Raw genomic sequence first — 27,912 nt, forward strand, 5'->3', positions numbered from 1 at the left:
AGCTAGTGCTTACAAGGTGTAATCACATATTGGAAAAAAAAAAAAAGGAAAAAAAAAAAAATCATACTAAGCTGACATGAGCTTGGCACAAGAAACCTAATAGAGACCAAGTGTTTAGAGCAGTCTGAAGCCTGAGCCAGTAAAGTAAAATTTAGCTGCGTTTAATACAGTAAAAGACCTCAATTCAACAGAGCACCTTTGGGATGCATTTACTGGCATTTAAAAGTACAGTTCTGTCTCTGATGTGCCTGCTAGAAAGGTGCCAACATGCATATCTAGAGGGGGTAGAAAATATATCATGGAGAAACATAAAATGCTAAAGTGTATCCATAGACAGATGGAGGGTAAAATGTACAAAAAGAAAAAAACCCCGAACCAATACCAACCAATACCGCACATTACATGGCCAGAAAATGTGTGATGTAGTTATAAGTTTGGAGTTTCATTTGGTACTCTTGACATCCTGGAGATTGTTGTGACTGGAAAGCCTCCAGAGGTTTTAGTTCTACCCAACACTTCATCCATGAACTGCTTGTACTGAATGACAGTGAAGAAGAGATGCTGCAGTATTTAAATGCCACATGAGAAATGTAGTTTCTTGAAAAGACATTCACATCCAAAATGATGAAAATGTCTTTTTCTTGTTTATTTACTTAATATTTATATATTTTTACAAAATAAAAAAAAACAAAAAAAAGCTAACAAGTCTGCAAGGATTTAAGAAGGAAAAGAAGAAAGCCATCGAACAAACAGGGACTACAGTACTTGTGTTTTTTTTTTTATATATGTACAAGACAAGTTTATCCATTTAAACTTTTTTTTTTTTTTTTAAAACGCACAGTACAAAAAGAAGAAAAAAAAATCACTGACAAAAAAAGAAAAAAAAAAAAGAAAAGAAAAAACCCATAGTACAATTCTGTCCATCAGTATTCAATGCTGCAGATCTCCTTACAATGTTGGGGGGACAGGTGGCAGGGCAGGGAGGGCCTCAGAAACAAAATTATTCACACTGGAAGGCAGACTGGGTGTGTATTGGCCTTGGAAATCATTCTCATCTTTCAAAATAAGAGGGTCCTTATGAAATATTTATAATTAATGGGAAAAGTTACTGTACAAGTGTTGGATAATGAAAAACCAAAAACAAATCCTGTGCTAGGCAAAAAAACCAAAAACAAAACAAAAACCCAAGCACAGTACGCAACCATGGCCCCCCCGTGTGTACAAACATGCACGCAGTCACATGACAAACACACTTTTTCCTCACAGTCAAAGCCAGTGAGCTTGCTTATATGTCTTTATATATAATATATCTATATTCGGTAAAAAATAAACTTCACAACTCTACCAATTTATAGAATTGTTTCTGCAAACTTAAAATGACATAAAAAAACAAAACAAAAACAAAAAAAAACCCCAAAACATAAAAAAGTCAACGGCAAATTATTCTGTTTGGAAATTGTTCAGGAGGGAAGAATTTCCGTCAAAATTAAGTAACAGGGAATTGAGGGTCTGAAATACAAAACCAGCCTGCCCCCACCCCCTTTTAGAGATTACTTCATTCCTCCCCTTCAGTGGGGAAAAAAAATGGGAAAAGACAAAAGAAAAAAAAAAAAAAAAAAGACCATACAGGAAACGTTCATTCTTTTAGAAAAACAGTTCTATGTTACAAGTGAAAGGAAAAAAATGTTGGGGGGGGGGGGGGCAAGGGGCGGGAAGATTAATACGATACAAATTCCCAACACTTAGTATTTCACCCTCTTGATGGTTTGCTTCTATCACCATTTATCTCCGATCGCCCCTCACTTTTAAAGCCCCTCCTGTCCCTCCCACCCATCCATCCATCCATCATTAACAGTGCTCGTTCTCTCGGCACAGCACCTCCTCTGACCGTGGTCAGAGCTGTGGGAGTGCTGGGCCAAGAGACTGGAGGGAAATCTTTGCAGGAGGAAGCGGGGATTTATACGTGGAGACTTATTTGCCGAAGGAGTGAAGAGCCTCCCACCCCTCCCAGCTTTTTGACACTGCGCGGGGTGGGGTCCCGTGAGTGGATGTTAGTTTGCCCCCCAGCTGTAGCTGTTGTACGCCGACTTGTTGATCTGAGACTTCTGTTGGATGGAGGCGTTCTGGCTGCGCTGTCCAGTGCCGCTCTGTGGAGGAGAGTCACAAAGTTCATCAGTGAGCTGCTGCTTCGTGCCACGTGTTTACCTAAAAGCAGCACAGCTAATGTCACGGTGAAACCACAAACACTTAATGAACTTGCCAACAAATCTTTTATAGGCAATTCACTAGATTTGTATTACTACTTATAACAGTCTGACTGCATGATGCTCAAGTGCTACTTCATTTATTTTGAATGTGCTTTATCAAAAAGACTAAGTTGTCAACTAGTTAACAGCCTGAATATAAAAGATGGAGTTACAGTGATGTCACCCACTCATTTTTCAGCGTTGACCATACATTTTGGTCAAGCCGACCCGATCTCAGGCTCTAAAGCTGTCGCTGCATTGGTCACCGCTCGGGGAAACTGATGTCGACACACTTCCATCTTTTACTTTCAGTCTATGCATTTTTGAGCTCATTCAGACTGTTGATCATTACTGTTTGACTCACTGGGTGGAGTTTCCTTGTCAATGAATAATTTTGCTCCGCTTGTTTCTAAAAATCACATGACCTCAAATATGTAAGCATTTATATATACACACTGCACCTGTCCGTCTTGCTGCAGGTGGTGGTGCAGAATCTGAGAGTGGGGTTGTTGGTGTGGTGTCAGGATATGCATGAATGGAGCTGGAGCGTAGCCGGCAGCGGCAGGAGGGTTGATGGGGCCCCCGCTGCCCAGCGCAGAGGGCAGGCTGAATGATGCGGCTGGCGTCCCGGCGTGGAAGCCCTGCTTCTCAAACGACTGCAGGGGACCAGGAAGAAGAATAATCAGTTTGGCCACTATAGTGTTTGTTTGTTTGTTTGTTGCTACAAGACAAGCAGAAGCATATCCTGTGAGTAAATATTTCTGTTCTATTCTGTAGTTACCTGCGTCTTTGTGTAAACAGACCCTGAAATATCTGGTACTCCTGTGTTGCTTGATGTCACAGAGACTCCTGCAGAGAGGGGGAAACGACACAAACTAAGCTCATTAACTGTTAAACCGAATATGTTACAGTAACTACCCACGTGGTTACGCTCTGATTCTAACCAGCACAGATGCTACTGGGTCGATGGACAACAAGGAAATGAATGTATAGACATTATCTATGAGGGGGGAAAAAAATCCAAATTATAAAAGAATACTGGGAAATTCCAAGTATGAACATCTATGAGAGCACTCGTCCATAGATGATTTCAGCAGAATTTCCCTTTAGTGACGACGGCAAAGAGACTGAGGAGATGAGGAAGGATGAGATGAACAGGAAGAGGAATCAGAGAAAGATGGTGTAGCTGAGTGTATGTTTCAGGTTTTGGTCTTACTGTTGCTCTGACACTTCCTTTTTAACCCTCTATGATATCAGCTTACCAAAAAAGAAGAGACTCTGGATATTAAACAAAATGCTAGTCCCGTCCCAGTTTTCTAATTACAGATGATTTATTTTCAAACATTTTCAGAGAAAATTACCCAAATATAACTGGTGACAATCATGTGCTTCTTTGCTTTGTCTTGTATGAAAATATAATTGATGATTTTGGATTTTTTGACATCTGATCAGAAAAAACAAGACGACAATTTGCCCAACAAAGGATAAGATATATTTTTTTCTGTCCATTTAATTTGTTGTTTTTTCCATTTTCCCCTTTTACGTCCCCAAAACAGTAACACTCAATAAAAGATGGTCAGTACAGTGCATCCCTATTCTGAAGACACCTTTAGTAACCAGATGTGCATTTTCATCATTTTGTAAATTGTACTTGTCAAAAAAAAAAAAAAATAAATAAATAAAATAAAAAAAATTAACAGACTAATAAAAATAAAATACATCTCTTAGTTCTCTTTAACAGAAGTCAATGAATGAATGATTAAAGATAGGTTTCTCAGATATTTTGCTCTGAAGTCTTGGCACTGCTGGAAAGCAGAAGAATCTTGTATACAAGTGATATTAAATATTTCTGTCATTTTTTCTGCAGATAACACAAGTGATGGATTTTTAAACTTTTGTTTTGCTTTTAAGCTGCTAATGAAACTGTCAGCTAGAGAGACGCTCAACCTTATGAGACTCTGTTAATCTGAAAGCACTCATTTCAGCCCTGTGTTGTGTGGAAGCTTCACAGAAAAGTGTTAAAATCCTGAGTGTCCAAACACTTTTACACTGACAAGTTGCATGTTTAACGAGACGCTCGTTAAATGCAGCATTTCTTACTTCGTACACTCACAAGGTAATAAAGGGTTTTTTTTAAAATCCAGAACAAATAAGTCATTAATGAAATCTATCACAACTCCTGCAGAAATGACAGATTTCCCTTTGAGCGAGTGACCGATGTCATCCGTTGTATCCACTGTCATCATATCTAATTAGGTAAGGCTGAACTTCAACACTCCAATAATGGTCAGTGATGTTCAAAGACATAAGCAGAACTTGCTATGTACCAGGTTTGGTTCAGTGCACACAGTTTTGACAAAACATTTCAGTCACACACGGGGTTATTCTGACCAATCACCAGTGCTACAGATGATTTTGTTGCCCTCTCTGTCCTTGGTTGCAAACTACGACCCTCGCAGGACAGCAAACTCTTTACTTTGGAGACGGACACACCAGCAATGAGAACATGAGTGAAGAGCAAGCAACACAGGGGAAAATGGGAAAGCATCAACCAGAGTAACTCACAATCACTTTGCAGAAGCCCAATAATGTTAATACGACCTTTTTTAAAAAAAAAAAAAAAAAAAACAACTCTAAACACAGTGTAGCTGTTTTACATAGAAGTACATTGGAGTGATGATGAGTTACCCTGGCAGAAAACGGGTAAAGAAATGCAAACAGGGCTTGTAAAAGAGGCAGGCTGCACTGGACTATCTGAAAGCACATGTAGTGTGACAGGTCTTCCTGCAGGCACCAGCGATGAGGCAAGGGAACGAGAGCAAAGAGGGGGGAGAAGGATGGTTGGTGACACAAGGAGGAAGACGGGAGGGACAGGGTTGTTTTTTCTCTCTCTCTCTCTCTCTCTCGCTTTAGGTTTAATTTGGCATGTGGCGGCACTCACCGACTCCAGGCCCGGTGACAGAGCTGGCTGGCTTGTTTTGTGCAGAAGCAGCAGCGGCCACGGCAGTGCCGTATCCGCCCTTACAGAAATCCCCACTCCCTGAAGCCTGGCCCACATCCTCATAGCCTGCAACAGTCAGACACACAGCCGCAGCCCACAGCATTAGACACACCAGGCAGGGGAAGCAGACCTGCCTCAGATGGCATCTGCAAATGATTCATAGCGTTTTGTTTGAAAATTGGACCACATGGACAGGTTTTACCAAGTTGGGACAATGCAGACGGTATCAAGTTCCTGCCGCTGTAACAACTAGAACTTTGATACCAACTGCAGCGTCTGTGTGGCAAAACCTGTCCATCCGGTACAACAAGCAGGTCAGAATCAACGCTGACGTCATTTGCAGGTACCATCTGACCCAAGTCTGAGGGGGAGGAGGTGAGGGAAGTGAGGGGGCAGGCAGGGCGTGTGTATGGGGGTGGAGAGTGAGCTTGAGTTGGGTAATGGCAGAAAGCAGCAGATGGTGCAGCTTAGAACAAATAGGTTTTCCACATGTTGTGACTAAAGGTGGATACCGAGTGATGAATAAAGTATGTAAACTAAAGCCTCAGTGAAGTGATTGGATAGTGGATAGGTGAAAGAATATCGTCTCAAATGTCAGTCTCTGGGAAAAATAGGAAGATGTTGGCTTCATGTGTTGATGTGTTCAACATGAAGGTGTGTGCAGGCGAGGTGGTGGATAGTAAAGCTCTGGGGCAAACTGCATTCTGAGATGAGCAAAGCAAGCCATGGAAAAAAGCGAGAAACCCATAATCTAACCCTGTTTGTTTGTAAACTGGTACAGCCAGATGCCACTTTTAAAGCCCCTTATCCCTTTCTGTTTAGACAGCATATACTTGATCTAAAGACGCCCTTTAATAAAAGTGACATAAGATGCATTCTTGTTGTTAGAGAAGAATTACTCAGGCATTTTCCTCACGTGTACAGGCACTGAAACTGTATGAGATGCAGATGCGTTTTCTGACACACCAAACCATGTTCTGGTCATGAAAACATTAAACTTTCACGTCAACATCCGGGTCACAAGAATGATTCATAAACCATGAGCAAGTGTCTTGACACAAGCATAACAAAGGCCATTACACGAGCACCATGTTTATGCTTGCAGATGTTGCAGCGCTCGAATGAAATACGCACTCCACCGATGGGAAATCAATGGGCTCATTGTGAGAATCGGCACAGAGTCATCGGTGTCCAAGTATACTAGCACAACCCCGTAAACATGCCGTTTCAACATTATTTAGGCTCTCACCAGTGCTGTATCCATGGGAACCATAGCCACTAGCCTGTTGAAAGGGTGTGGCCGAGGCATTGACGCCGACATTCACACCGTGCTGTTTTGACGAGGTAGGAGCCACCTGGACGGGCGGGGGGAAAAAATAGAGTCAAGAGGTCAGCAAAGGAAAATGTGAAAAGTTCAATCATGGTGGTGAAACACAAATTCTAAGCGATATCAGGCAAGTTGAAGGAACCTGTTTAGGCCAGTGTTTCTGTCACTCACAATCACAAATTTGGCTTTAATCCCAACTCCCTAGGGTGAACTTTTAAATCGTTGACAAGAAATTAGTCCCTCTTTTTTTCTATTTTAGAAAAGTTTAACGTTAAGGCAAAGCTACTAGAAAGACGGGTAGAGGTCGAGCTGCAGCCTCTGTTGTCTGGCTGAAGTCAAAGATAAACTGATTGTACTTGTTACAGTAAGTAGCTTTTTACTCTCCCATCACTGCTAGCTGCCAGCTCAATATGCAACACATCTTCAAAGATGACCACAGGCTGACAGAAGCCACTCTGTCTCTCACTGTCTAAAGGGAAGAATTAATTTAAAGGCAGCCTTTTATGCTCAATTTATCTTTATTGTTGGACACTATTAAGAGTAGAATACTTACTCATGATACACTGGGGCTTGGTGCAGCCCCTCAGTTGTTGAGGAGATTATAGCTCCTGTTCTTTTAAGGCCACCCTCCCATTAAGGAAACTTTCTTCTGATTGGCTGCTTCTCACAAACCGCAGGTTTGTATTTTCAATTAACATTTGTTTCTTTCTCAGTAAAACTATACAATGAGCCTCTAATACTCTAATCTACTCCCCTCATCTACTAGTGGTGGAAATATAAGGCACTGGACTTCAAACTCACACGAAAAGAAAAAAATAAATAAACCAACAACTGCTTGTTGTTATATAATAACGCTAAGAAATTGCAAACAAGGAAAAAGTTAATTATTTTGGATATTAAGATTTCTCACCGGAAACACAGCAGGTCCATACTGAAAGGTATTGGGCAATCCTGGCATGCCAGTGTAGTACGGGAGACTGGTGTAGCTGTAGCCTGGCGGCAGCGCAGGATTCAGGAAGGGCTGCTGTGTGGTGTGATGCGTCTGGCTCTGATTCTGTTGTGTCTGAGCTAATGTGGTAGCTGGAGCCGGAGAAGAGGCATCAGCTCGACCAAACTTTGATAAGTCACCTTAAACAAATGGGAATAAAAGATTGAAACATGATATAGCAGTAAAATAATACATTTTTAAAATAAAATGATATTTTCTAATCACACATAGTAGTAGATAGTCTGTCTCACTCTTTTAGACTTTTAATGGAGCTAAAAAACTAAAAACTAGAAAGTGTCTCACCAGAATAAGGGTTGCTTGTCAAGCTGCCCTCTCTGCCTGTCAGTGCTGTTGTGGGTGTTGCTGCAAAGGGAATGCTGTAATAATCCTGGATGAGAAAAATATTACAATATAAGAACACAAGAAATTGAGTGACTACATACCCATCACATAACTTGGGATGGGTATGTAATGGTAAACATTTTTTCTAAACCGTTCACTGTTGCCTATGAGCCAGTCTTTAATAATAATAATAATAATAATAATAATAATAATAATAATAATAATGATTGGATTTATATAGCGCTTTTCAAGGCACCCAAAGCGCTTTACAATGCCACTATTCATTCACTCTCGCATGCACACACTGGTGGAGGCAGCTACGGTTGTAGCCACAGCTGCCCTGGGGCAGACTGACAGAAGCGAGGCTGCCATATCGCGCCATCGGCCCCTCTGGCCAACACCAGTAGGCAGTAGGGTAAAGTGTCTTGCCCAAGGACACAACGACCAGGACAGAGAGCCCGGGGATTTCTCAATTTGTAGAGATGGAACTACATTGCTGATTTTATTGGTTCATTTAAGACAAACTGTAAATACAGCACAGGTAATGTGTAGTTAATGTATTTTATACTTGAGGGCTTTGGCCCTCAAGTAACTGCAGTAAAAAACAAACAAACAAACAAACAAAACTAACCCCCCCCCCAAAACAAAAAAACAACTTGTTTGAAGATTTGAACCGTCACACCTAAAGCCCGAGTCATACAAAGCTGACAATGCTGTGTAATTTTACACTCCTAACTGTGCATAACATTATTTTACTTGCAGCAGCTAAACACATTTCACAAACAACACTCACCAGCGGTATTCTTGTCTGAAGCATCTGTAGATCGTCATAGCCGTACACCTGAGGCTGAAAAGAACAGTAAATCAAGTTAGTGTGGAGTAAGTAACACAGTAAATACAAATCTAGTAAGCACATGTGAAGCTCAGGCCATAGAAACTTTGACGGTACTTACAGGGTAGGCATGCAGTAGTCCAGGGGCCATAATGTATGGGTTGGGCAGTAGAGGGGGCACTCCGGGTGGAAGGTTTGGAGGTGCTTTCCCTGTATGCACAAATTAAAATAAACCAATAAAATGCATTTATTTGCAAAACAGAAATATAAGCCTCATAATCATCCACAATGAAAATACACTTGTGCCTGTATTTGCTAGACAATTTTACCCATGCGCTAAGCAACCAAATTATACTAATTATTCACCAACTTGCATTACATAACCAAAGTATTACAAATACATTGCCTTTAGCAGAAATAATAAATGAAAACATTGCAGTAAAACACGTGACAAACTGTTTAGCAGCAAAGATTACACTCTACGTGTGTGAAAGAAAAAGCCTCAGGGGACCAACCAAAGAGTCAGAATCATGAAAAGCACACCTGTGATGATGAGGAAATGGAAACCAGATCGAATCCCAGACAAAACAAAACACCCATGACTCACTCACTTTAATCAAAGACAATCTCTGACAAACTCCCCAAGAAATCCTTTACCACAGTTGCTCTACTGTAAGTCAACATAAATTTATGCATCCATCTGCCACCTGACCACAAAATATGCCCTGAAGGTTACATCATCTGTGTAACTGTAACCACTAAACTCTTAAGGACTTCATTTGGTTCTATAATCTAGTCAAAATGAAGGATTAAACAACGGCCTAACACCCCAGACAAGCTCTACTTAATGCTTTCCTTTCCTTTATTTTTTTCTTCTAATTTGTGTGCTCTCTGAAGCCAGACCACATGACCCGATCAATGACAATATTGTAACAGAAGCTCTACAATGGATTCGCATACAGTAAACGACTGACTGTCCATTTTACCACCAAGTTATTGTGAAGGCCTCACATCAAGTTACCAAGCTTATAATTATATCACTGGTATTGACTGCACAGTTTAAAGTCAGCTATGCAGAAAAAGTGAAAAGCAAACACAATTTAAACTGCATCTACATTTCCATTTTGATATATTTGTGCTTGTGTTGTCTAACCTGAGGATGCTGCAGAGCTGCGTGTTGATGACGAAGATACTGAAGACGGAATGGTCGAGGCCGCTGTGGAGACTGAAGCAGTGGCGGCGGCAGCTGCTGCTACTGGGGCACCCATAGAGGCAGTGCTGAGGCCCATGGCCAGACTGCTGACGGGGCCTAGGCCCGAGGGAGCTGAAACTGTGGCAGAGCCCACTGAGGAGGCCTGAGGAGCCCCTAAGGACACCTGTGCAGCAGCCACAGAGGAAGAGGAGCAGGGGACTGATGAAGACGGCACGGCTGAGACAGAGGAAGGGAAGGATGAAGAGTGCAGGCTCGAGTCTCCATCGACGCTGGGATGCTGTAGGGGCGGAAGATAATAAATGCGGCGAAGATTGATGAGATTACATTTCCATTAGAGTGAATGAACATATAATGTGTCCATCTACCACCACAGGAAATGCAGCTTTGAAAAATGCTCACACTGAGTGAGTGAGGGAGGGAGACCCAACCTCCTGCATAAGCTACTCACACTCATTTGTGACTAGTTAAAAAAAATAAAATAAGTACAATTGATTCTGATGTAAAAATTGACACGAGCATACAAAGTGCTCACCAGTAAGCCTGAGTTCGATGTCCGGACAGATGGAGTCAGACTGTTCTGTTGTGATGGGTGAGAGCTGTAAAAGAACACAGGATATTCAGGGGTTATTACACTTATCAGCAAATCACATCACATTCACTGACACTTAGGTTAACACCAATCATAATTTAGACTTAAGAGATTAGCTGCATCTCACTTGTTGTGCTGAGGAGGGGCCATGCTGCTTGGAGGCAAGTCTTCATTGTGACCCAGAGCACTAAGGGGCGTCTGATTGGCTGTAGTCAACAAGGAGGCTGAGCTGCTGTCTGTTAAAGTGCCCATGCTGGAGACCGATGCTGGCGTGACCGAGTCAGAGGCCGGCTTGACTGATACTGCAGAGCCTGCTGCAGCTGTGCAGAGAGCAAAAGAGAAACAGATGGAATAAAACCAACAAAACTCAATTAATAATGCTCAGGAAACGTGTATGTGGGCCGAATGTGCCAGAAAATATGACCTGACTAGTAAGCAGACGCTTACCTTCCACGGATTGCGCTGCCTGTATTGAACTGAAGCCATTCTGTAAAACCAACAATGAACGTGAGCTCACAGGTTTCTATGGAGACAGGCCATTGATAAAAAGCTGAAGCTTATTTGATACGCAGATATCAAATACAGGCCATGTTTAAAAACCAGTAGCACTTTACAATGAGAACAACGGAAAACAAAAGAATTTAGAAGTATAAGAGTAGAGTTTATTTTAAAAGGTTTCTGCATAACAGAGCAGGTGGTAGTTGAGCATGTTGTCCCCAGTGACTCCTCCTTTAATACTTCATTAAAAATGGGGTATTTAACATTTTAGTAGATCAAGTGAAAGAGGAAAGTGTTGGCTTTACCTTGGGCTGCAAATCCTTCTGAGGGGAGGAGGAGACTGAAGGAGGGTAACGTCGTGTTTGAGATGGTCTCTGATCGTACAGGTCCATCTGGCTGGAGTTGGAGAGAACTGGAGTTGACTCACTGCAGATTGCAATGAAATGGACAAACTCAAAGTTAATTGTGTTCAATTAATGGTTCTGACTTGAATACTGATGATAATTACAATTTAATGACTTTTATAGACTGGGACACACCAAAAATTGATCTAACCTTTAAAGAAGTGCTGAGTAAAACAGAGTGTGGGGAAAAAATAAAATCAAAAGCCAAATTCTTAAAAGTCCAGTTTTAACTGGTAAAATAATTCAGTATTCCTGGCAATCAGCGTAAATACACATTTGTAAATGGAAAAATATGCAAACACTGTTGAATAAGCGGTACAAAACGTCAGACTTTATGAGAGAGACAGGCTCAACTAAAACCCTGAATAGAAATTTGTGTGTCAAAGATGGCAGCTAGCCTGCCTGCCCACAACTGCCAAACTCAGTTGTTGCACTGATGCATCCCCACAGGTGAGGTTCACAACATGTTTTGTGCATACATTGTTGTTATCTTAGCACTGTATCAATATTGTTTTGATGTGGCTTCTGCTCTGGTGGGATGAGCCAGAGATGTTGATTGCACTTTGGACTGCTCCATTAATTAAGTTTCATGACTGTGCACATGCAGACAGTAAGTATAACTTGTGGGGACAAAAGAATTTTAAAGATTTTGGGGGGCAAAGTCCCCAAACTTTAGTAAAAAAAAAAAAAAAAATCAGATTTAACTGGTGATTTAATAAATTATACACATTCTAGTTCTATTTAAAGTTATAGCTCTCTTGCCATTTAGACAGCAGCAGCAAAATAAGAAGAACAACAAATATGACAAATAATAAGCAGCGTGATATTGCATAGGCACGCTTAATAAGTGCCCCAAAGCATTAGCAAAATGACTGTCAATGAACAGAAGGACTACAAAGTCAAGAAAAACTTTACTCCAGAGAACCGTTCTTGAATCAAAAACAAAAATCTGTCATTCCACAGCGTTCTGTGTCAACATAAACTTTCTAACATGAACTATCCTTATGTTGGCTGGTTGCACATCAGATGGCACAACACTGAGTACAACTAGCAGGTCTGAGAGGAAGGTTTTTAAGAGTACTGTCCTCCATTCAAAATATTCACATCCTGTTTGTTTACGTACTGGAAGAGCTTTGCTTTGGGAAGTACCAACCTGCTGGGGCTTGTGTAGAGACTGTTCTGGACCTGGTTGCCTGGTGTCGTGGTGGCAGAGGAGGACTCGTACTCTGGTAGAACTGGTTCAGACCCAAACTGTAGCGCTCCAAACTGAAGATTCAGGCCTGAGATGTCTGTTGAGCCAGGCATCTCCACTGCCATTGCTGGAATCTGAGTAAAGACAAAAGCAGTTTGCTTTCTTTAAGGCCACAAAGACTGAAAGCTTACTTTCATGCATAAGACACAAACTCTACTGGTCTGCTATTTTAATTGGATATTGTCTGCCTCAGACAACTAGATTGAGTATTGGTGACAACACAGCGATCTATGAGGAAGATCAATTCAGTTCAACTCAATTCAATTCTGTTGTTCTATGTTTACCACACAGCAATGTGGGCAATAGGGCTGCCACAAACGATTATTTTGATAGTCGACTAGTCACCGATTATTTTTGCGATTAGTCGACTAATCAGATCATGCATCCATTGGACGTAAAAGTACAGCTTATTGCACCAGCAGCATCTGCTCTTACATAACTATCATTAGCTTACAGCTTTAAGTGTTTAAATTATGTGCTAACTAAAAATAAAGACAAGATGATAGTTTATTAAATTTAAATCAAATTTGCAGATTGTTTCAGTGGAGTTTAATAAACTCAGCCGTCTGCTCCTTGCTATCTAAAATATAACAGGACACTGGAGTATATTCTCGAGCATCTCACATTTCTGATAATCAGCTGTCTGCTTGATGTTTATTCAGCTGTGTAAAAACTATAACTTTAATCTCAGCCAAACCGATTTACTCAGGAACAAATAAAATACTGAAAAAAAAAAGCCAAACAATAACATTTTTAAGTTATCTAAGTGACTTATATATCATGTTTAACCTGAGTAGTGAAAGACGGCGGTGGGTTTGAAAAGGATTTGCCTGGAGTCCGGTGTTCTCACGGCTCTAGTGAGTCTTGCCCCCGGCTCGCTATCGAGCTAGTGGGTAACAGACGTCTCCGAAAACGTCGGAGCGCTTTTGAAAATATGTGGTGCCTTGATAAACTGAGCAGATATTTGAGGTTTACACAGCTACATTCTCGCCTGAAAATATGTTAAACGTTTATTTTGTGACCCAGAAAGAATAATAAGAGTAATATTAAAACTAACTAGCTGCCGCCATTGTTGGAAACTGAGCTGGGCTGCGCTATGAATTCTGGGACAAAGCTACTTCTTCTTCTTCTTCGGGGTTTAACGGCAGCTAGCATCCTTGTACATGCAGTGCTGCCATCTTCTGTTTCAGTCCGTTATTACACTCTTAAATCCTACTACTTATTCCTGCGTCTTTTGTGATCTTACAAAGCTTCAAACGATGCGTCGACTATTAAATCAGTCGTCGACGATTTTGATAGTCGACGTAATCGTGACTAGTCGACTAATCGTGGCAGCCCTAGTGGGCAATCTAACACAGGATGAAAGAAGCCAACAGCAAATTGTCACCTGTTTTGGAAGCATTTTCACATCCAACGCACAGATTTTGGCATCATATTGGAAGAGAAAACATTTGGATCAGTGCATCCCTACATAAAACCAGTCTGTTTTCAATACCTTCTATCAGGCACCTTTTCAAAATCTCTTATTAAAAGTCACCTTTGTATTAATGGAGGCCCTCTTCTTCTGCTGTTTAATTTTGTGTTGCTGCAAAGGCAGAGGACTTGAACCCTGGGCATCTGAGGAGCTTGGGGAAACTTGTTGACCTAGAGAAGGGACTCCGGCCATTTTAGGAAGGGAGGAAGCAGGTGCAGGCACCACATGGGGGGAGGATGTTGTTTGTTGTGGTAAGGAAGATGATGACGAGACAGAGGAGGAAGGAGGCAGGCCTTTGTCCTGCAGGAAAACATCCAACATGGACGAGGTTGAGGTGGTGGCCTGGTAGGGCTGCCTCTTTGTAAAGGGCGTATGAATTGCAGACTCCGGTTGAGCCTTCATATCTAGACAATAGTGAGGGGACAAAAGTCAGAAAAAATAAACTCAGCAGGTATTTTTTGGTACTGAAATTAAAAAAAAAAAAAAAAAAAAAAGTAAAAAGCTCAATTATAATCATTATGAAATATACCACTTCACATATTACAGCAAGGCATTTAATAACAATACCATTTAGTGTGCAGATAATTTATCTTCAGAGTAATTTAAAAAAGGCTCTCATCTCACCATATTGTCCCAGTGAGGCAGCACTGGTGTCCCATGATGAAGGGGTTGTGTTGGGGGGTCCAGTCTGGGAATGCTGGGCTGCCAGCTGGGCCAGTGCCTGGGCTGTTTTATACTGCTCCAAAAACTGGGACCCAGTGGTCCCTGTGCTAGCTCCTTTAGGTTCCCCCACTTCCCCAAAACCCTTGCTCAGCATGCTGACCTGCAGTGTTGGTAGAATAACACAGACCATTATTCTAACTGAATAAATACTTGAGCCACAATAATGCAGTTATGCCGCAATATCACTATACTCGCCCGTTTTCTATGTGGTGAGGAAGTGGTGGACTTATCAACGTTAAAAGATGATTTGCATTAGTGAGCTATCTGAGAGGCAAGGCACATTTAACTGCAGTGTTAGGAAAAAACTGCCATGTTTTGTTCTTTAGAGTCTCACCATGTTGTGCTGGGTGTAAGGGGTGCTGGAGGATGTTTGAGAGAGGGGCACTCCTTGCTTGGAGTTGCTGAAAACCAGTGACTGGGACAAAGAGGGGGGCTGGGTGGCCTCCATGGGGGCATTTTCTGTCTCTGAGGAAGAAGATGGTGGAGTCTTCCCAAGGAGCACCGCGAGATCAATCCTATAACAAGAAATTTAAAAAACTATTATGATACCTATAAAAAGTTTCAATAAAAATAGGTTAATTATTGTAAAGCTGCATTGATTTTCATTGTTTTCTTGATTAATCTTTTTTTACTATTTAAATTCAACAGAAGTATCAAGTGAGTGATATTAACACTGCTCATTTTTGTCCAGCTAGCAGAATAAGTAATTAAATATTTGCACATTTTCTTGATAACTAACAGTACAAGCATATGGCCAATAATTCTCTGAACATCAACTCATTCATAAATCAGTTGATCAAGAAATCAATTATAACCTTGTCCACAAAAAACAGAGAAGGTTACAAAACAGTGACTGCTCTTTTTCTCTTCATCAATTCGCAGAAAAGCAATTTGCTCAGCAGCAGGGTAATAAATTGTGTAAGTGACCCACCTCTGTCCCTTAGTGATGGTAACATTCTCTTGAGGCGGAGGCACTGACGCTACACTGGAAGCTGTGAATATCTTGGTCTCTGAAAGCTGCAGAGGAAAGGAGAGCAGAAGATGAAGTTTTAGTTCTGTTCAAGTGTGCAGATCAGAATCAGTTCTACAGGGAGTGCAGAATTATTAGGCAAATGAGTATTTTGTCCACATCATCCTCTGCATGCATGTTGTCTTACTCCAAGCTGTATAGGCTCGAAAGCCTACTACCAATTAAGCATATTAGGTGATGTGCATCTCTGTAATGAGAAGGGGTGTGGTCTAATGACATCAACACCCTATATCAGGTGTGCATAATTATTAGGCAACTTCCTTTCCTTTGGCAAAATGGGTCAAAAGAAGGACTTGACAGGCTCAGAAAAGTCAAAAATAGTGAGATATCTTGCAGAGGGATGCAGCAGTCTCAAAATTGCAAAGCTTCTGAAGCGTGATCATCGAACAATCAAGCGTTTCATTCAAAATAGTCAACAGGGTCGCAAGAAGCGTGTGGAAAAACCAAGGCGCAAAATAACTGCCCATGAACTGAGAAAAGTCAAGCGTGCAGCTGCCAAGATGCCACTTGCCACCAGTTTGGCCATATTTCAGAGCTGCAACATCACTGGAGTGCCCAAAAGCACAAGGTGTGCAATACTCAGAGACATGGCCAAGGTAAGAAAGGCTGAAAGACGACCACCACTGAACAAGACACACAAGCTGAAACGTCAAGACTGGGCCAAGAAATATCTCAAGACTGATTTTTCTAAGGTTTTATGGACTGATGAAATGAGAGTGAGTCTTGATGGGCCAGATGGATGGGCCCGTGGCTGGATTGGTAAAGGGCAGAGAGCTCCAGTCCGACTCAGACGCCAGCAAGGTGGAGGTGGAGTACTGGTTTGGGCTGGTATCATCAAAGATGAGCTTGTGGGGCCTTTTCGGGTTGAGGATGGAGTCAAGCTCAACTCCCAGTCCTACTGCCAGTTTCTGGAAGACACCTTCTTCAAGCAGTGGTACAGGAAGAAGTCTGCATCCTTCAAGAAAAACATGATTTTCATGCAGGACAATGCTCCATCACACGCGTCCAAGTACTCCACAGCGTGGCTGGCAAGAAAGGGTATAAAAGAAGAAAAACTAATGACATGGCCACCTTGTTCACCTGATCTGAACCCCATTGAGAACCTGTGGTCCATCATCAAATGTGAGATTTACAAGGAGGGAAAACAGTACACCTCTCTGAACAGTGTCTGGGAGGCTGTGGTTGCTGCTGCACGCAATGTTGATGGTGAACAGATCAAAACACTGACAGAATCCATGGATGGCAGGCTTTTGAGTGTCCTTGCAAAGAAAGGTGGCTATATTGGTCGCTGATTTGTTTTTGTTTTGTTTTTGAATGTCAGAAATGTATAGTTGTGAATGTGGAGATGTTATATTGGTTTCACTGGTAAAAATAAATAATTGACATGGGTATATATTTGTTTTTTGTTAAGTTGCCTAATAATTATGCACAGTAATAGTCACCTGCACACACAGATATCCCCCTAAAATAGCTAAAACTAAAAACAAACTAAAAACTACTTCCAAAAACATTCAGCTTTGATATTAATGAGTTTTTTGGGTTCATTGAGAACATGGTTGTTGTTCAATAATAAAATTATTCCTCAAAAATACAACTTGCCTAATAATTCTGCACTCCCTGTAATCTACTTTCAGCTGCTCCCTTATTCTCAACAGGTCGCCACAGCAGCTCCACAAGTTTGATTTAGTGGGTTGACGCAAGTTCCTCCTGGCAAGGTACTTGCGCCTCCTCCGAGCAAATATGTAAACCACTACAACATGGAGCTGCTATCACCATCATTAATACTGAACTATAACTTCTTCGAGGACAATGTACTGTTTTTGTTAAAGAAATAATGTGATTGAGGTAAAAATAAAACACTCACATCTTCATTCCAGTCCTCAGTGCCCCACTCCTCTGTGGCAGACCTCCAGGCACCTGTGAGTGAAAGAGAAACAGTTCAATGATATCACGTTGAACAAAGAACTTCAAACAGAATAAGGAATGCAGAAAAAAAAAAATCAAGAGGGGAGTGAAGACAGGTTTACCAGGAGCAGAATCAAACTTGGGTGGATAATTTGTTCCCTCTCCTGCAGAGTATTCCAACCCTGGAGACAGAGACAGAGGTGAGGAGATTAAAGCTAATGTAGAGTTACCAGAGGAAGTGATAATTCTTTAGTCAGAGCATTACAATATGTCTGAAATGTATGTCTCAACTATCAAGCAAACCATCCTTGTAGTCTTTACAACAAGAGCTTCTTTGGCAAGCTAACCATGCTTTTTAAAATAGTTTGGATGTTAAACAGATTCTGAATTGATAAGATTAACTTCTCTTATTGGAGGGTGACCTTTGTGGATAAATTCACTTACTAGCTCCCTCCTCTAGCTCCACGCTTCCTGTGTTGTTCCAGGTACTGCCCCCTCCGTAGTTTTCTTCTGTCTGAGCTGGCTCCGCATAGTCAGCAGGGTTGAATGTTCTGGGAAACATAGTGATAAGGAGTCAAGAAGTGAATGAATGGACTAATGACTTCCCCAACAACTGAAGGAGTGTCTGCATAAGTCACAGCTACTACCTACTCACCTACTAGAGGTCAGCCCTGTTTGAGCAGAAGCAAACGCTCAATTAAGTTTTAATGAGGTGCACACCACAACTGATTAAGGTGGTTGTCTGCTTGCAGTGGTCTTTTGACATCATTAGGCTTTTTACTTCATAAAACACTTCAGAAACAAAACCAAACTTGCAACAGGAAATGATATGTAAAAGAAATCCTAAAAAAAAAAAACTTGGTTAAAGCAGTGAAACTACCATTGTTGTAGTGGGGAAGCATCTAAGTACTGTTTTAGTTTTTCAACGACTCTTTCCTGGCAAGAAACATCTTTCATTATTTTGACACATCCATGTATGCTGAGGAAATTACAGCTGGTGCAGCCTAGCAACATGATCAAGTGCAACACTTTTCTTTTGAGTGAAGCCAAGCCAAGCAGCTTTCATTATTTGTCAAAGATCCTTCCTGTGCAAATCAAGATGCATTTATAGCTTGGATGAGCATATTAAATGACAAATTTTAAGGGAAGGCCATATCCATTTGATATCCTATTAATAGAATGAGGTGTTTTAATGTCTGCTATTACATTATCCTATTTTATAGCACTCAAAGGCTCCCTAAAGAAAGCAAGAACACCACATACACACACAAGAGGCGATGCACTCACCTCCTACTGCCTGCAATATCATATCTGGGCCCCTTATCATTCTGGCTTTAGAAGAAAAATAATGGTAACAATTACAAGATGAACAACAAAGTAAAAGAAAAAGCTTTTTTTTTTCCCACCACCACCATCGACAGCTACAGCAGCATAAGCAAAATGCCTTCAAGCTGCCTGAGCCAGTACTTTAATAACAACTCTGCTCCAGTCAATCACTCTTCAATGCAAAGCAAGCCAGTGTGCTTTTAGTCATAGTGGGTCAATACACAAGAAACCCAGCTGAACTGAAGTATAGGCTTCATAAATCAGCCGCAAACAAAAAACAGCTGGTAGATGATGGCAGTTAGCAGTTTCATCGACACCTTCAATCACACAACTACATGAGCTCAAAGCTATTGTTGAGCACACACGGTGCATCGGTCTTCATAATAACTCCATCCATCTCAAATCACACAGTCTCCTGTTTAGTCTCACCCTCATTTACCTAATAAGTTGAGAATGTCACGTACACACTCTGTGATAACGCTGTACAGCGCCAAATTAACTGTCTCGATTCTGACAAACACCCCACCAAAGCAAACCTACACTTTTACTACAGTTTTTACAGCTGTAAAGATATATCAGCCTGTTTCATTGGGTTTCTATATATGCCAACATAAAATGATCCCATATGTGTAAAACAGAGTGGATTTCAATCTCTTCCCTCAGTTTCTTTTCTGCAGACAAAGAAAGAAATTAGTTGAATGCAACACCAGAGAAAAAAAAATGTCAGTTGTAATGTGGAACTTTAACTGTGTTCTTAGATCCGAGGTGCGAAATTACTTTCTGCCCTTTTAACCTGGAAAAACTTTGTCTAAATAGACACTAATCAATAGGTGATTTAAAAAAATGGGGTTATGGAAACAAAAATGGGTGGGAGGAGGGTGGTGTGACATGATTTCTGTCCAGAAAAGACAGAAAAAACCCCCAAAGATTACAATTTGCATTTCTTAACGAATGGATACGTGTTCAATTCAGTCATTTTAACACACCTTGAACCAGGCTACATTAGTGATAAATCCAGTCTTCATGTTACCAAAATCTGGGTTGCCGGTTTTAATGTGGCCTCATTAAAGAGACTGAAAGAACTATTACTTCACAGAAAGACTCACATATGCAGATAATAACCAAGTCCTCTACCAACTTCCCTTGAATCATCTAAACCGTCACATCAACTCTGAAACAAATCTATCTGATCAGCTTATTCATTGGTAATTAAGTGTGGTACTCATTTCCCTTTTAAACCCCGAGTATTAATTTTTGGGTTTAGTGCAATTTCAATGAAATCTGAAAGCAAAATGTGAGGTGAATAGCATACGTTGCCTATTAAAAGCATAAAATATCAGTGACGCACATCTACAAGCAGGTCTGAAAATCACCATCTTATCACACAGCAACAAGTACTTTATCTGCTTTAAGGCAGTTTCCTTTAAAGCCATGCACACTTCTCTCAACAAACATTGGTGCAAAGCTGGTAAACAGAGTCCACCAGCATCCAGAAGCAAAAGCAATAACAGAACTATTGTGTGCTGACGGTGAGGACGGTTTAGGTAACACAAAAACGTCTCAGCCAGCACTGTACAACATTAGCCCCAAATCTGTATGAAAAGCGTATTATAGTGTTTGAGTATGCAAGTCAATATCTAGGTCAACACTCAAAACAAACACAGCCAAGACTGGAACACTTCCACAGGCTCAGAGAGCACAGACCATAAAGATCCTACTGCAGGTTATCGTTTGCACCATCATAGAGCAATTATTTTACATTCTAGTCATTCCCATAGGTTATAACCATGTGCAAGTATGCTTTTTGTTGTATTGATACAGCAGCTTCAAAACACACTTTGTTTTTGTAAGAACATCAGATTCAGGCTTCTCCAGCAAGGGAGCCATTCAGTTAGGACGCACACACATATACACCCAGAGTCACATCATACCTGACTGCTCACAACCTAATCCAGGAAATGTCTTATGACAGCACAAGTCTTACTCATACACTGCCCAATTAATGACAATCAAATGAGTCGAGAAAGCCATCACAGTCAGCACAAAAAGCACTTCCTCTGTTTTGACACCTAACTGTTCAACTGACATGCGTATTAACTGCACCCTTTTGCGCTCAGAGAGACTAAAGAACACAAGCAAAACAAACTGAATAATCCTGCAGCCTGGGGCCAGAGAGCTTAATATAACTGTAAAGCTAAACCAGTTCGATCCCTGACAGTCTTCTTCATAAATCAATCCAAATATTACTCTAAATAAAATCTTTAGAGACTGCAAACTCTGAAGAGAGATATTCAGCCCACGCTGTTCCGTCCCATTGGCTGATGTATGTCCTCCCTCCTTTGGATTAATGCTAAACAATAGGCTGGGGTCCTGCTCTCTGGTGACCATAGCAACAGGTAAAAGTGGAACAAAAGGCCTTCTCGATTTAGGCAATGCAGGTATTCCCTTACCCCATGCCCTGTGCCGAAAATCTGCCTCCTCGCCGTCCAGATGCTCCTGGGGACAGAACGAGACTGTGTCAGTTTCTCAGTTCGACAAATCTTGCCATAAGAAAGGAAGCCAGCAGATTATGTATGCATTGCAAAAAAAAAAAAAAAAAAAGCCCAAAAATCCCAGCTACCCCTTGTTTTGATTAGACACACGTCCTTCAAAGAACAGTAAAGAGGATTACTTACCAACTGCTCCCCTTCCTCTGCCTCTTCCCCTTCGGCCTCGCTCTGCACCTCTTCCAGCTACTCCAGTCTTGCCTCCATCTAAGCCATTCTCTTGGCCACGAACTTGAGTAATGAAGAGAGAGCAAATGGCTTCAGATTTCGACACAATAGCGCGTGCAAAAACAGCAGACAATTAAATAAAACTTAATGTTTGAGAACCTTAACAGCCCCTCAGATAAAATCAAAAGGACAGACAAATGTGCTGGCTCTCCTTTCCTATGACGATGTATGCAGTTTAAATAAGTTCTAAAAGGCTTTCTTGCACTTTTATTTTTACAGTAATTCTGGTGCACCTGTGCAACCTTTCTGGACCCAACTTCATCTAAATGACGAAATAAGCCAGCAAGCAACTGTTCATGCAAACCATACATTTCTTTTCTCAATGAACCCCTTCAGGCAACAAAAGCAAAATGCCTTTTTTTACAAAATGACTCGATAAACTTGAGTCTGACAGAGCACAGGCATGACTCAAATTAACAGCATTACTTGACTTGTGAAACATGATGAAATTCAAAGAAAAAAATCTTTCAGGCTGTACATTTACAGCATGCAATTTGATAAAATAACCACCTTGTTAGTGACCATTTGTTCAATGATTTCTTTTCAGAGTTGAGGGCAAATTTTTTTTTTTTTTAATATTCTGCAGCAGCCAAGCTGATCTCTTCATCTAAACCTAAATCAAACTAAAGCCAAAACTAAAGATGTAAAGACCAACAAAAATAAACAAGAACTGCAGACAGATACAATAAAGGCCTGGCAAAAGATCACAATGAAGGTCCACACTCTGGTAATCTCAACTGGCTCCACACTTCAAGCAGATCTTGACTTCAACAGAGCCTTAAATAACTAGAAAATTATAATGGTATTTGTTCAATTAAATCTGAGCCTCTGTAAATACAGGACTGTGTATAAAAATGACAAATTTCTCAATATTTTTGTTCAATCAATGTAAGGATGAGTTAAAGACTTACACTCTCGTCCCCTGCTAGCGCCACGTCCCTTGCGTGGAGCTCCACCTCTGCGACGTGCTGCATCCTTCTCGCCTCCTTTCTCTCTGTTCTCTTTTCCTTCGTCTCCAGTTTCTGCCTGGCTGGTCTCCTTCTGACCTGACACCCCTTTCTTCTTTCCCACCATTTCCCAGGAGTCCTTAAGAAATATATAAATATAGCATTACAATGATGCTCGTCTAAATCAGAATACTACAGAACTTATTGTCTTGGCACATTTCACTAAGATGGAAAACACACACTGAAATGGATGAAAGGTTAGTTGATAAGGTGATGATCTGAATTTTTTTTTTCCACTGTTAGAGACCCTCGGCCAAAACAGGAAACTAAGTGACCATTACGGCCTTTTCATAGTTTTCTGACGAATATCTCTTCCTTTTCCATTGGTTGCAGCAATATCGCTCTGTGCCATCTGGAAAATGTGATGCTACCACACTTATGCATCATACAAAGACCTGTAAAAACGGACCTGTTTGCAGATGTGTGCCATGCCGCTATAGACAGAGATTAACAACAGGGAGCATAAACTGCCACTAAGCTTACGTATGTCTGAATCTGATTGGGATCGCATTTCATTAAGAAGCTGTTTGGTGGAAGCTGTGGAAGCTAGTTGAAAATCACAATTGGAAATGTTGTTCATTTTATTTATTCCCTACCAAGCCGTATAAATTCAACTCCTTTTAAAGTCTTTACTCCAATGAACCAGTATTTGACAATCCAAAGGGCATAGCATCTCTTGATCAGCTGTGATTAATGTGTAACGGCAAGATACTGTTCAAAGTCTTACTCTGGTTTCAATTTCTCACCATGTTCTACAAGTCAGATTATTACCCAAGCTTTTAAGTTATTTTTTGATAACTTACAGATATACATTACACAAATTTAAGTAGCCAAATAAAGATAAGATATGTTATCTGTGCCATCCGTTTGTCTGTCTGTTAGCGACACTGCAACAAACGTACCAAGCAGAATTTCCTAAAACATCGCCGAAAGAAGAACCCATTAATTTTTTTGGAAACTAAGAGGAAGCTAATGCCCTGTGAATGCAGTCTCCACTTCAGGAGATGACTGCCCTCCCTCAAGTCCCCTTCTGGTTTTCAACAGGTCAGTGACAACATACTTAGGGGATGCAAAAGAGGCACATTGACAAAGAAAACACAGAAAATGTACACAGCTGCAGTGCCCACTTTCAACAGGAAAATGAATGCACAGTCGCCCAGTGGAAGACAATCCGCTTAAAAACAATCACAGCCTGACTCAGACTGACTGCAATAACTCTCAGACAGATTGGCAAAGGTTTGAAAATACTTGCTAACTAATTTATAAATGTAGAAAGATTGCAAAAACCTTGCAATCAATCAGCACTGACAAGTGCTGTGCGTCTGCAATGAGTCTCTTTGCAACAGGGGACTTGATTCAACTGGTTGCCAACTTGTTGTATTCTGGTTATGTTCCTATACAAATGCAAGGTTCCCATGCACCTATTAAACTGCCGTCCTGCAGCAACTCCATCACTATTTGTGGAGGAATTTCTGAATGTGTGTTTCAGATCTATGAGGTTCTGGCTTGAGTCATTTAAAAGTAAATGTGAACTTCTTTGTATCTAGACAGCAAAAGACGACAGCAGATTTACGATTTTTAATGATTTATCTGTTTAGTGCTGTATCGCTGTACACAACATCGCTGTACGCATTCAATTGAAAACTGATAGACTGGCGCCATCTTATCGCCCTGCTCATGCATCACAGTCACTTTGAACATGGCATCTGACTGTTTGTGGTACCCATCTTCCAAGCAACCATTTCAAAGGCTGCATGTTCATTGAACCTGGTCACAATAATTTTAGTTGTGCTGCTGTCTCCAACCACTGTTTTCTCTAATGTGATTGTAACATCCAGTGTGGCACTGATTTCACAAGAATCCGGCGCTCACAGCACAAGCCTTCACACAAAGCTAATACTCACAGTGTCTGGGCTGCCCTCCAGCAACACGTTGATGGCTCTGTTGACATCCCCGTTGCAATCATGCAGTGCGATCATAGACTCATCCTGATCCTTGCCTGTGATGTCAATCAGCTGGAAAAGGAGGGTTTTCACAATCAGACAGAGTTGACCCATGACATCTCTGATGTGTCATTTGTTAAAAAGTAAACTATTTTAATTACACTTAGAATAAAAATCAAATTTTATCAAAAGGTCAGTATAGAGGGTTAACTACATGCTTGCTGAGATTCAGCAGTTGAGCAGACATTCAGCACCTTTGTAACAAGACCATAGGTAACCAACAGATTGTATATATAGCTAATTTTCTATGAATACTCTGACTACATCCACTTGTTTTAGTTCCTAAATAAAGACACTGATCTTTGAGGGGTAAACTCTCTTATCAGAAGGTGACGATGACTTGTTTATTGAGTTTTCTGAACTTAGATGACAATGCATGTGTGTCAAAATTAATGATTTGATCATTAAAGCTGACAGGCCTGATATCATTTATGGTTAAATCCTGTATATGTTGACTTAAAAAAATCCTAACACAAGAGACATACATGTCTAATGCCAAGCACAATAAATGATACAATATAACACGTGTCAATAAATGAAGTGGTGCAACTACAAAAGGAGCAGGAACACCTAAACAGCAGGACAAAAAGAAAGTGCATCTGCTCACCTGTTTGACCTTTTCTTCAAAGTCATCATTGTGATCTGAAATCATCTGTGCGAGTCGGATCTGCTCTGCGGTAGCCTATTCCAAGAGGGTGAAAAAGATCCAAGATTTGCATCAGCAAACACAGGATTTGCATTGTTGAAAAAACATAACATTTAGATGTTAATAGAATCTGTAGCACTAAAGTTATTATTAAAAATTGAAAGCACCTTTGCATCCACTTCAGGTTTACTAATTGCAACTAATTTACCATTTTCAACAACAACTACAGTGCTTAAAAATGCTAACACTTGTAAATAACCCTTTTCACACAACTACTATACCACAAACAGTAACCACCGTCTTTTTACTGTTATCATCAAACCTGCATATTAGTTGGTCAGACTGTGTTCCCTATTGGGTTTTCAGACTGAAGCAGTGATCCCAAAAGCTCACAATCAGAGATTTTGTTCTCGACTTGTAATTACTCAGCAGCATCACCCTAACTCTGAAAAATCTTGAAACTTATCCAAAGCTTTTATAGTGAGGATGGCATCATCTGCAAAAGCCCTTTACTCAGTAAATAAAGACTGAGTTTTGACTGAATTTCTAAAGTTATACTTATCTCAAATCTAACTGTAACAAGTATGTAACTTTGTAGCTAAAAACTTGTATGTAATTACGAGTTGAAAAAAGAAAAGAAAAAAACCCTTGTCTGAGGATATTCAACCTTGGTGCATATCACAGAGCATCTGGGCAGTGTGACAGGTGGTGAGTGTGTCAGGGTACCTGAGGCCTCTGCTTGTGCTGTGTCTGGCTCTGTGTCTGGCCCTGTGTCTGCTCCCAGTTGCCCCGGGCTCGGTTCCCGCCCATGGACGTCATCATTTACAGTATATACAAATAACAGTATTTACAAAGGAATAACACCTGAGAAGAGAAGAGTGAGACGGAGTGTTAGAAGGGCTTGTGACTGTGACCTACTTATGTCGCGCACACGTATGGATACCACTTCCTCAAACTGCCTGGTTGCTTAAAGGTTTGCTGGAAGCTGGCAGTGATATCACCTTTGTTCCCAGACCATGTCTTAAACCAAGGCCACCCGAGGGAGGACAAAAAAGGGAAGAGCTCCTTAGTAAACTGGGTGCAGCTGCACACAAGGAAAACGAGCACTAACTTATTTACCACTCAAACATGATGCAACACTTTATGCATCAAAACAGCCTCAATGCTGAGGTAAATCCAGATTACCAAACAACCGAATGTCTTTAAAAAAACAACAACAACAACAACAAAAAACAGACATATATACACTTTGGAGAACACCAAATGGGGAAAGACAACATACAATCTCACACAGTATACTGTTAACCTTGCTATCGATTCCTTAATCTTGCACATGTTACGTAAAACCCTGTTTTGATTCGCGCACAAACAAGCCTAAAACCAGGGCCCGTCGACCATATCCAAATCTACTATCCAGCCACATGGCCAAAATGCTAGCCAGCAAGCTAATAGTTGAGGGGAAAGCATCCAGCTTTCAAGTCTCGGTGGGCTTCCGCTTCTCACGGCTTCACCTCATGGCGACAACGAGGCTAACTTTAACGGCTAACCTGCTAACTAAACAGTGATACCTACCTACACAAAGCTGCGTCGCTAGCTAACTTAGCTTAATAGCAAACAAGTTAATTAGCTCGCTAACAACTAACGGGCAACGGAGATTTCGGGTTCGACCGGGTGAACCAAAGAGGAAAAAAATACGCCCATGCCACTCCGGTGCCACCGGTTGTCTGCTAGCGACTGATAGCCACGCTAACTAAACAAACTAACGTCCTCTTGGTTAGCCAAGAAACATTAGCCACGTTAGCGAATTAGCAGCCGCGACACCGCTCTGCAACATTTACAACCAGTGGCCCCGGCGTACTCTCACGGACCGGGCTGAAGGCGTAAAAAACCGCCGAGGCTGAGGGTAGGCCTATAGGCCGCTAAAATGAAAATAAATAACAGGCAATACTGACCAGAAACCCGGCTCAGTATTACACACTGCTACACAACCGGCCGACAAGTAATCTCGCTGTCGACCTCCGGAGTAGGATTTAGGACAGGATTTAAATCCTGAACCCCGAGTGTTATAAGCTATATTGAGAAAAATAAAGCGAGCCGACTCGCTCACACAATAAGGGAGAGACGGTGAATTTACCTGTTTCTTTTCCACTCTGACACCACGGAGAGCTGCGTCACGTGGTTTGCAGAGCGCTTCGAGGAAACTGGACCCACACCACGTGATCAGCAATATACCGTCAGCGGAGAGACGTGACATGTCAGAGCTGGAGAAGTAATAATAATAATAATAATAATAATAACAATAATAATAATAATATATTCAACTGATGTGTAA

The 27,912-nt window shown here is 41.1% G+C and overlaps 1 protein-coding gene across 3 annotated transcripts; it reads right to left on the reverse strand.

The window, feature by feature from the left end:
- Positions 1 to 591: 591 nt before the first annotated feature.
- On the reverse strand, positions 592 to 27,787 carry ubap2l (ubiquitin associated protein 2-like). Of its 3 annotated transcripts, none has more exons than XM_084919177.1 (29): positions 27,715 to 27,787; positions 26,307 to 26,444; positions 25,542 to 25,616; positions 24,836 to 24,946; positions 22,836 to 23,010; positions 21,826 to 21,927; positions 21,601 to 21,646; positions 18,269 to 18,375; positions 17,947 to 18,006; positions 17,784 to 17,836; positions 15,821 to 15,906; positions 15,224 to 15,404; positions 14,791 to 14,989; positions 14,230 to 14,570; positions 12,594 to 12,766; positions 11,342 to 11,462; positions 10,986 to 11,025; positions 10,666 to 10,858; positions 10,482 to 10,545; positions 9,890 to 10,226; positions 8,858 to 8,946; positions 8,698 to 8,751; positions 7,866 to 7,950; positions 7,485 to 7,702; positions 6,497 to 6,602; positions 5,188 to 5,313; positions 3,028 to 3,095; positions 2,708 to 2,902; positions 592 to 2,147 (listed from the first exon to the last, which is right to left on the reverse strand). In XM_084919177.1, exons 2-29 carry the CDS (start codon positions 26,400 to 26,402, stop codon positions 2,052 to 2,054), a joined length of 3,597 nt encoding a protein of 1,198 aa, XP_084775303.1. In that variant the 5' UTR covers positions 26,403 to 26,444; positions 27,715 to 27,787; the 3' UTR covers positions 592 to 2,051. The 3 variants fall into 3 exon arrangements, with proteins under 3 accessions (XP_084775303.1, XP_084775304.1, XP_084775305.1); XM_084919178.1 differs by lacking the exon at positions 27,715 to 27,787 and adding an exon at positions 27,533 to 27,695; XM_084919179.1 differs by lacking the exon at positions 5,188 to 5,313.
- Positions 27,788 to 27,912: the final 125 nt, after the last annotated feature.

This window comes from Perissodus microlepis, chromosome 22 (assembly GCF_051167445.1).
Source record: "Perissodus microlepis isolate ML-2025 ecotype Zambia chromosome 22, ASM5116744v1, whole genome shotgun sequence".
Taxonomy (NCBI): Eukaryota; Metazoa; Chordata; class Actinopteri; order Cichliformes; family Cichlidae; genus Perissodus; species Perissodus microlepis.

Excerpts from the sequence above, each read along its gene's own strand:
- ubap2l (XM_084919177.1), bottom strand. The coding sequence starts at position 26,402 with ATGATGACGTCCATGGGCGGGAACCGAGCCCGGGGCAACTGGGAGCAG. Across the intron at positions 10,227-10,481 it reads CATCGAACTCAGGCTTACTG|CATCCCAGCGTCGATGGAGA; the intron begins GTGAGCACTTTG and ends CCGCCCCTACAG. Across the intron at positions 2,148-2,707 it reads ACCTGCAGCAAGACGGACAG|AGCGGCACTGGACAGCGCAG; the intron begins GTGCAGTGTGTA and ends TCTCCTCCACAG.